The sequence below is a fragment of the Bubalus bubalis genome, chromosome 18 (genome assembly GCF_019923935.1).
Source record: "Bubalus bubalis isolate 160015118507 breed Murrah chromosome 18, NDDB_SH_1, whole genome shotgun sequence".
Lineage (NCBI taxonomy): Eukaryota > Metazoa > Chordata > Mammalia > Artiodactyla > Bovidae > Bubalus > Bubalus bubalis.
In genome coordinates this window covers 47053346-47062795 of record NC_059174.1, presented here as the reverse complement: position 1 = coordinate 47062795, position 9450 = coordinate 47053346, and the positions used below count along the sequence as shown (strand labels likewise).

At 39.1% G+C, this 9450-nt stretch overlaps 1 protein-coding gene across 10 annotated transcripts in view; it reads right to left on the bottom strand.

Moving 5' to 3' along the window:
- Positions 1-3208: 3208 nt before the first annotated feature.
- Positions 3209-9450, bottom strand: part of ZNF527 (zinc finger protein 527) — a 25962-nt gene continuing 19720 nt past the window's right edge. For all 10 annotated transcript variants that reach the window (XM_045163248.1, XM_045163249.1, XM_025269858.3 and 7 more), the window contains 2 exons: positions 9265-9360; positions 3209-5394 (listed from right to left, as the gene is read on the bottom strand). In XM_045163248.1, coding sequence (XP_045019183.1) covers positions 3821-5394; positions 9265-9360 — 1670 coding nt within the window. In that variant the 3' untranslated portion in view covers positions 3209-3820. The remainder of the gene's footprint in view (positions 5395-9264; positions 9361-9450) is intronic.

Sequence of the window (9450 nt, the reverse complement as noted above, 5' to 3'; positions counted from 1 at the left end):
CAAAGAGTCGAACACGACTGAGTGACTGAACTGAACCGAACACCTCCAGAAAATGAGAATCAAGGAATGATGATGTGAATTTGGCTTACAATATTAATATATTTTAGATTAGATATAATGCAAGTTTGAGTGTTTTAAAACCATTTGTTTGTGTTCAAGGTTTGAAGTATTCAACTATACTTAAATCTCTTAAGTTGTTCAGAGGGAATTTGTCTTGCTCAGACGGTAAAGAGTCTGCCTGCAATGTGGGAGACCTGAGTTCGAATCCTGGGTCAGGAAGATCCCCTGGAGAAGAAAATGGCAACCCACTCCAGTACTCTTGCCTGGAAAATCCCATGGATGGAGGAGCCTGGTGGGCTACAGTCCATAGGGTCGCAAAGAGTTGGACATTACTGAGTGACTTCACATTCACTTTAAGAAAAATAATTTTCAAATTTTTATTAGATACAAGTATTATCTTATATATAATTATATATATAATATATAATCTATTTCTGCTTTATTGACTATGCCAAAGCCTTTGACTGTGTGGATCACAATAAACTGGAAAATTCTGAAAGAGATGGGAATACCAGACCACCTGACCTGCCTCTTGAGAAACCTGTATGCAGGTCAGGAAGCAACAGTTAGAACTGGACATGGAGCAACAGAAAGTGAAAAGAAAGTGAAGTCTCAGTCATGTCCGACTCTTTGTGACCCCGTGGACTGTAGCCTACCAGTCTCCTCTGTCCATGGAATTTTCCAGGCAAGAGTACTGGAGTGGGTTGCCATTTCCTTCTCCAGAGGATCTTCCCAACCCAGGGATCGAACCTGGGTCTCCCACACTGCAGGCAGACGCTTTACCATCTGAGCCACTGGTTCCAAATAGGAAAAGGAGTATGTCAAGGCTATATATTGTCACCCAGCTTATGTAACTTACATGCAGAGTACATCATGAGAAATGCTGGGCTGGAGGAAGCACAAGCTGGAATCAAGATTGCTGGAAGAAATATCAATAACCTCAGATATGCAGATGACACCACCCTTATGGCAGAAAGTGAAGAGGAACTAAAGAGCCTCTTGATGAAAGTGAAAGAGGGGAGTGAAAAAGTTGGCTTAAAGCTCAACATTCAGAAAACTAAGATCATGGCATCCGGTCCCATCACTTCATGGCAAGTAGATGGGGAAACAGCGGAAATAGTGTCAGACTTTATTTTGGGGGGCTCCAAAATCACTGCAGATGGTGACTGCAGCCATGAAATTAAAAGATACTTACTCCTTGCAAGGAAAGTTATGACCAACCTAGATAGCATATTCAAAAGCAGAGACATTACTTTGCCAACAAAGGTCCATCTAGTCAAGGCTATGGTTTTTCCAGTAGTCATGTATGGATGTGAGAGTTGTACAGTGAAGAAAGCTGAGTGCCAAAGAATTGATGCTTTTGAACTGTGGTGTTGGAGAAGACTTGAGAGTCCCTTGGACTGCAAGGAGATCCAACCAGTTCATCCTAAAGGAGATTAGTCCTCGGTGCTCATTGGAGGGACTGATGTTGAAGCTGAAACTCCAATACTTTGGCCACCTTATGCGGAGAGCTGACTCATTGGAAAAGACCCTGATGCTGGGAAAGTTTGAGAGCAGGAGAAGGGGACAACAGAGGATGAGATGGTTGGATGGCATCACTGACACAATGGACATGGGTTTGGGTGGACTCTGGGAGTTGGTGTTGGACGGGGAGGCCTGGTGTGCTGCAGTTCATGGGGTCACAAAGAGTCGGACACGACTGAGCGACTGAACTGAACCGAACTGATCATATAATTTGACTATTAAATTGTAGCATTAATAGTTGTTTCATTCCATGCATATACATACACATGTGAATCTATCACTTTTTCATAATTCATTTTCCTGATCTACTTTTATAGATTTCTCCAGAAAATGCCCAAGATTCTAACTGGTTCTAACTGTTCAGAGTGGCAAGGTCTCCATATCAAAGTTTACCTTCATATATCCACTCAGACAAAACAGGAATATATTCCCCACACCCTTCTGTTCCTCATTACTCTGAATAGAAATGATTCACACTCTAAAAATTTTAGGCTCCAACTGCTTCACTTTAACCATTAGTTGAAAATGGCTCATTCTTTCTGCCAGCAATGTCTTACCTAATATCTCCAGTTTCAAAGAAGTTACCCATAAGCTTCTTAAACCAAGTTTACAACCCACCCACAAAAGACTTCATTTACAATTCTATCGTATTATATTCTATCATATAATGTTTAAATCCATGCTGAAAGTAGAAAACCAAATAATCCCTTTAAGATGAAGAGACATTCATTAAACTGAAAGATCCATTATTCTCTTAGCTGGCCAATCTTTATTTTTATAAAGTATTTAATTGGAGTTCCTTGCTGGTGCAGTGGATAAAAATTCTCCTGCCTGAAAACAACGACAACAATGAATCCACCTGCCAATGCAGGGGACATGGGTTCCATCCCTGCTCCAGGAAGATTCCACACGCCTCAAAAGCGATTAAGCCCCTGTGCCACAACTACTGAAGCCCACACACCTAGAGCCTGTGCTCGGCAATAAGTGAGGCCATCGCAATAAGCCCAAGCACCTCAACAAAGAGTAGCCACTCGCTGCAACTAGAGAAAGCCCTCACACAGCAATGAAGACCCAGTGTAGCCAAAAATAAATTAAAAAAATTTTTTTTTATTGTGATATGTGGGATCTTTCATTGTGGTGCACAGGCTCCAGAGGCATGGGTTTCATAGTCATAGCATGCAGGCTCTCCAGTTGAGGTATGCTGACTCAGTTGTCTCATGGCGTGTGGGATCTTAGTTCCTCAACTAGGGATCAAACATGCATTCTCTGCATTAGAAAGTGGACTCTCAACCACTGGACCACCAGGGAAGTTCCCCAATATTTCTTTAAAGGTCTATAGCAAGTCCCTGCCACAAATGATTTTAATTCCCTAGGAGAAAGCCTGGTAATAAGTTTTATTACGTGAATTTTTAAAAACTCTTATTGTGAAACAAACAAACATTAGTTTTTTAACAACAAATAAAACATAACAATTCTTTCAGCTTTATGAAGGGTGTGTATTTAACTTTCATATACTTGTTATGAGGTTTCTCCTCAGGATAAATAATTATGCCATATAAAAGATTTAAGGCTTTTTCACATGTGTAGCAAACATGGGATATACACACCAGGACTCCAAATCAAATTAACTGAAGCAAAAAAAGAGAAAATTTATTGGATCACAAAAATGAAAATGTCAAAGATGGTGTAGGCTTCAGACATGACTGGATCCAGATCAAACAACATCCTCATATTTCTGTCTATTATCTCCAATTTCTTTGTATTGGATGTATCTTGGGAAGGCTTTATGTGGTAACAGAAAGGCTACTGGTGAGTTTTTATCAAATCCTTGACATTTGCAATTCCAGTGGGGGGCAGGGGGCGAGGAAAGAAAAGATCTTTTCTCATTACCCATAACAGTACCTTCCTAGGGCTCTACTGGTCTAGACAGGGCCATCTGAAAACCCCTCACTTCTAGTTAGGTTGAGGAAAATAATTGATCACTACTCTCCCTGATTAAATAATTTCATCAGAATGACAGGTACTGAGGATGGGTTCAGTCTCAAATGCAGCATACGACAGATCCAAAAGTAATAGATGGCTACTACTCAGGTTATTTCAAATAAGGGATGCTTGTGAACTGGAGACTTTTCCATATTTACTACATTCATATTAGTAGAATTACTAACTGAAGAATTCATTGATATTTATTTAATAAGGACCAAGTGGTGACTACATGTTTTCTTATTACACATAATCAGAGAGTTTTTCTATTATGAATTTTCTGATGTCGTCTAAGGGTTGAAGCACGGCTAAAATTGTTCCCACATTCATTACAGTTATAGGGTTTTTCTCCGGCATGAATTCTCTGGTGTAGCCTAAGGGACAAGACCTGATGGAAAGCCTTTCCACACTCATTACATTCGTAGGGTTTCTCTCCAGTATGAATTCTCTGATGTTGATTAAGGTATGAGCCACAACTGAAGGCCTTCCCACATTTGTTACATTCATAGGGTTTCTCTCCTGCATGACTTCTTTTATGATGAATTAGAACTAAAGCATCACTGAACGCTTTCCCACATTTATTGCATTCAAAAGGCCTCTCTCCAGTATGAATTCTATGATGTCGATTAAGTTGTGAGTCAGTCCTAAAAAACTTCCCACATTTGATGCACTCATAGGGCTTTTCACCAGTGTGAATTCTCTGATGTTGATTAAGGTGTGAGCGATAGCCAAAGGTCTTCCCACATTCGTTACATTTAAAGGGTTTCTCTCCTGTATGAATTCTCTGATGCAGAGTAAGGGCTATGCGTCTACTGAAGGCTTTTCCACATTGATTACATTCATAGGGTTTCTCTCCAGTGTGAATTCTCTGATGTTGATTAAGGTGTGCGCTCTGTCTGAAGGCTTTGTTACATTCCTTACATTCATATGGTTTCTCTCCTGTGTGAATTCTCTGATGTTCAACAAGGAAGGCATAACGGCTAAAGGCCTTCCCACATTCATTGCATGCAAAGGGTTTCTCTCCAGTGTGGATTCTCTGATGTTGAGCAAGGTGTGCACTCTGTCGGAAAGCTTTGTTACATTCCTTACATTCATATGGTTTCTCCCCAATATGAGTTCTCTGATGCTCACTGAGAAAAAAGTCATGGCTGAAGCCCTTGCCACAGTCACTGCATGCATATGGTTTCTCTCTACTATGAATTCTCTGAGGTTGAGTAAAATACGAGTAACAGCTAAAGGCATTGCCATACTCATCATATCCACGGGGTGATTTTCCAAAATGAGTTGCTTGATGTTGAGTAAGTAATGAATGGAAACTTAAGAGGTCTGAAAAATCATTACTTTCATAAGATTTCTCCCCAGGAGAAATTTCTACATCTTTACTAAGGTATGTGCTCTGGTTGAATTCTTCACATTCATTACCTATCAAAGATTCCTTCTTGGCATGCAGTCTTTTATGTTCAATTAGAACTGAATTTGGGGGGAACATTTTGTTAAAAATACCAAATTTATGTACTTGCTCTACTGGGGGAACTCTCTGTTGTGTTACAAGTACTGACTTCAAGAGAATGTTTCTCTCAGAATTACTATATTCATTGTCTTTCTTCACAGCAGAGATTTCCTTAAGAGTTGCCACTTGCCTGAAATGCCTCTCCTGATTTCCTTGATGCCGCTCAAATTCAGTCTCATATTTCCAGGCTTCTCTGAAACTGGAGAATTCAAGGCTATAACTTGGAAGTCTTTTTGTTATCACCCCCGGCGACATTTCCTCTTCATCAGTGTACCACTTTGGAGATAATGCCTTGATCTCATACCAAGACTCCCAGCCTGAAAAATATCAAGAAAGCAAATGTCTCCTTTTCACCTTTACAAGGAGAAAGAAAATCATTATAGAAGGAATTAAAGAATTTACTTGAGGGAAAGGGGAGAAAGTAGTGGTTCTGACTTTTTTTTATCAATTTACATTCCTGTCAGCAACATGAAATACATGTCTTCAAACTGATTCACACTGGCTAACATCATTCTAAAAATCTTTGCCCCTACAAGTAAAGAGTACTTCATTATTATGTTACTTTGCAAGTCTCTGAAAATTGAGCATTTTCATATACATTTTTGTACCTTTTATATATTTTTGCATACATTTTAATTATACTGGCATCTTCTTTTAAGTGGTTTATAGAAGTCATTATAAATAAGGTGGTATGGCTTTATAAGTATTATTCTCCCTCAAATCATCACTTTTTATTGTCACATGTCATCTTCATTTATAATGCTTCTGATAAAGTTTGAACTCAAATCTCCCAGTCTTTTCATTATAGAGTCTGGCTTTGCAGTCATTTTAAGAAAGATTTTTCCAAAATCCAATATTATGCAAATATTACCCATAACTTTTACAAAAATCTTTTTGTACCACTAATGTGAAAGGCTATTTTTATCAAATACCAAATTCTCATATATACATGGGTGTATTTTTGAAATTTATTTATTGTTCTACTGACCTATTTCACTGTTCTTGTATCAGACCAGTCTCACAGATAAAAGGTAAGATTCTTAAATATCAAAACTTAAATCAGGTAGTATATGAAATGAATAATACACATAACCAAGTAAGCAACTGAGAAATACATATATTGCTCATCAGTAGGAAACCCTTCAGAGAAGGCAATGGCACCCCACTCCAGTACTCTTGCCTGGAAAATCCCATGGACAGAGGAACCTGGTAGGCTGCAGCAGTCCATGGGGTCGCTAAGAGTCGGACACGACTGAACAACTTCACTTTCACTTTTCACTTTCATGCATTGGAGAAGGAATGGCAACCCACTCCAGTGTTCTTGCCTGGAGAATCCCAGGGACGGGGGAGCCTGGTGGGCTGCTGTCTATGGGGTCGCACCGAGTCAGACACGACTGAAGTGACTTAGCAGCAGCAGCAGCAGCAGGAAACCCTTTACTATATATTATTCTCTATACTTTCATGTTTTTTAATTCATCAATAAAAATAAAAAAAATATTTCCTGAAATAAAAACTCAAATCTCCATCCTGAAAGAGAACATATCTACTAGGAAAAAGTGATCCAAAATGGTCAAGACTGAAACATGCCCCACTAAAATGACTTTAAAATGAAAGAACCTTCTAAGAGATCAGAACGAAACATAAAGGTACTTACACAAAAGAGAAAATATCAAGATGGCATCAGGATTCTTTGTAACAACATTCAATACCAATACACTATAAGAAACTTAAGAAAAGAATGGCCAACTATGAATAAGGTAGAGCTTAGGGGACATCATTTGCATGAACTCTTTTTGAGGAAATTGCTAAAGAACAGATTTCAGTCAATCAAGAGATGTCCAGAGAAACTTCAACAAAAGAAACTAGTGGAAAACACTAAATATATTTAGCTACAGAAATAAAACAAAAGAAAAACTTAGGATAAATTTGACAGAAAAATAAGTGAAAGAAAGTCAAAGTGTTAGTCGCTCAGTCGTCTTTGACTCTTTGAGACCCCATGGACTGTAATCTGCCAGGCTCCTCTGCCCATGGAATTCTCCAGGCAAGAATACTGGAGTGGTTTGCCATTTCCTTCTTCAGGGGTTCTTCCTGACCCAGGGATTGAACCTGGATCTTCTGCACTGCCAGCAGATTCTTTACCATCTGAGCCGCCAGATCATGTAAATATACTATACCTGGACAATGTAAAAAGCGTACAACTAAAAAAATTTGGGAAGAGAAGGTGAGGAATATAATAAGGCTACTTTTTGACACATCTGTAAAGTGAAAATCGTTCAGTCATGTTCAACTCTTTGTGACCCCATGAACTATACAGTCCATGGAATTCTCCAGGCCAGAATACTGGAGTAGGTAGCCTTTCCCTTCTCCAGGGCATCTTCCCAACCCAGGGATCAAGCCAGGGTCTCCTGCATTGCAGGCAGATTCTTTACCAGCTGAGCCACAAGGGAACCCCAAGAATACTAGAGTGGGTAGCCTATTCCCTTCACCAGTGGATCTTCCTGACCCAGGAATTGAACCAGGGTCTCCTGCATTGCAGCCAGATTCTTTACCAATTGAGCTATCAAGGAAGCCTTTTAGGAAGGAAGGATAGCTTACCTTTTTCATCTGTAAAAGGCAAAAAAAAAAAAAAAAAAAAAACCAAAGGCTAATTTTTAAAGCTGACCAATCAAGTAATAGAAGGAATAAACACTGTTTAAAGAAACATGAAGGTCTCTTTCCGTTTTTCTTTAAACACTGTTGAAACACCAGATCAAAAGAAAAATCTAATTATTATAAAAACTACAGTATTACATGACCAAAAAAAGGCTAGGAAAACAGACAAGTGAAAGTCTTTTGTAAAAATCAGAAAATATAAAACAATACACAGAATTAAGCCTAAACATATAAAAAAATGTGGGTGGACTTTCACTTATTAAATTGAAATGATATCCAGACTGATATACTGCCTGTAAACCCCACATTTAAATCAAAGTGATTTTACACAGTTGAAAATAAAAAGATGGGTAAAGGCCCTAAAGAAAGTATAAAAAAAGCAAGAAACAGATTCTCCCCAAGGGCCTTCAGAAGGAAGCAGGCTTCTAATGTTTTGATTTTAGCCCTACAAGATCCATTTTGAACTTCTGACCTCCAGAGCTATAAGACAATAAATCTGTGTTTTTTCAGCCACCAAAATTATGGTAATTTGTTACAGCAGCCATAAGAAACTAATACAGAAAGCAGACTGGTACAACTTTTTTGGGAAGGAATTTGGCAATTCCTAATACTACATATCCACTTACTTAGCAATCTTACATCTAGGAAATGACCCTGAAAATAACACTTCAACAACAGGAAAATATGTATGTACAAGGTTAGTTATTGCAGCATTGTTTGTAATTGTAAACTACTGCAAACATCCTAAATCCACATACTAGAGAGTATTGAATAAATTACCATAATATCCACATGATGGGGTATTCTGCAGCCATTAGAAAAATGAAGAAGCTCTCTAGGAGCTAATATGGAGTGATTTCCTGTACAGCTGACCCATGAACAATGCAGGGGCTAGGGACATAACTTTACAGTCAGCCCTCCAAATCTGCAGTTCAGCATCCATAGATTCAACCAATCTTAAATTGTATAGTATTTATTGAAAAAAATCTGCATGTAAGTGGATACTTAGATGTGAATCCTTGTCTCTTCAACTAATGTGCATATATAACTTTGATAAAAACTCTAAAAAGAAATCTAGAAGTGAAAAAAAAAAGAAATTTAGAAATGAATATAATTCTGTCCATAAATGGGAAAGAAGTGTAAAGGAAGAAGATTCAAGGTTTAGGTAGAGGTAGGGTGTCCCCAGTGGCTCAGTGGTAAAGAATCCACCTGAAATGCAAGAGACGTGGGTTTGATTCCTGGATGGGGAAGATCCACTGGAGGAGGGCATGTCAACCCACTTCAGAATTCTTGCTTGGAGAATCCCATGGACAGAGGAGCCTGGCAGGCTACAGTCCACAGGATCACAAAGAGCCGGACATGACTGAAGTGACTTAGCACACATGCACACATCCTTGAGAGTATAATTTGATAGAAATAGAGCAGGAACAATCCCCTGATGCCCAGGGCAGCCACCTCAAGTGCAAGGCAGTCTTTTCATGACCACATTGGCTGCCACCTTACAACAGCCCTCCCTGCCCAGTCCCGTCACTCACCTGCATGTTGACCATCCGACATCTCTCTCTCCACCATCCAAGGTTCCTTTCCTTGTTCCAATAAGGAGATCATGTTGGGCTTAGAAATGGAGAGTCCTGTTTATAGGGGAAGAAAAATGAGAACAAGCAAGAGACAGACAGACAGATAAACAAATCCACTTGCTATTGCTGTTCCAGTGACAGCAA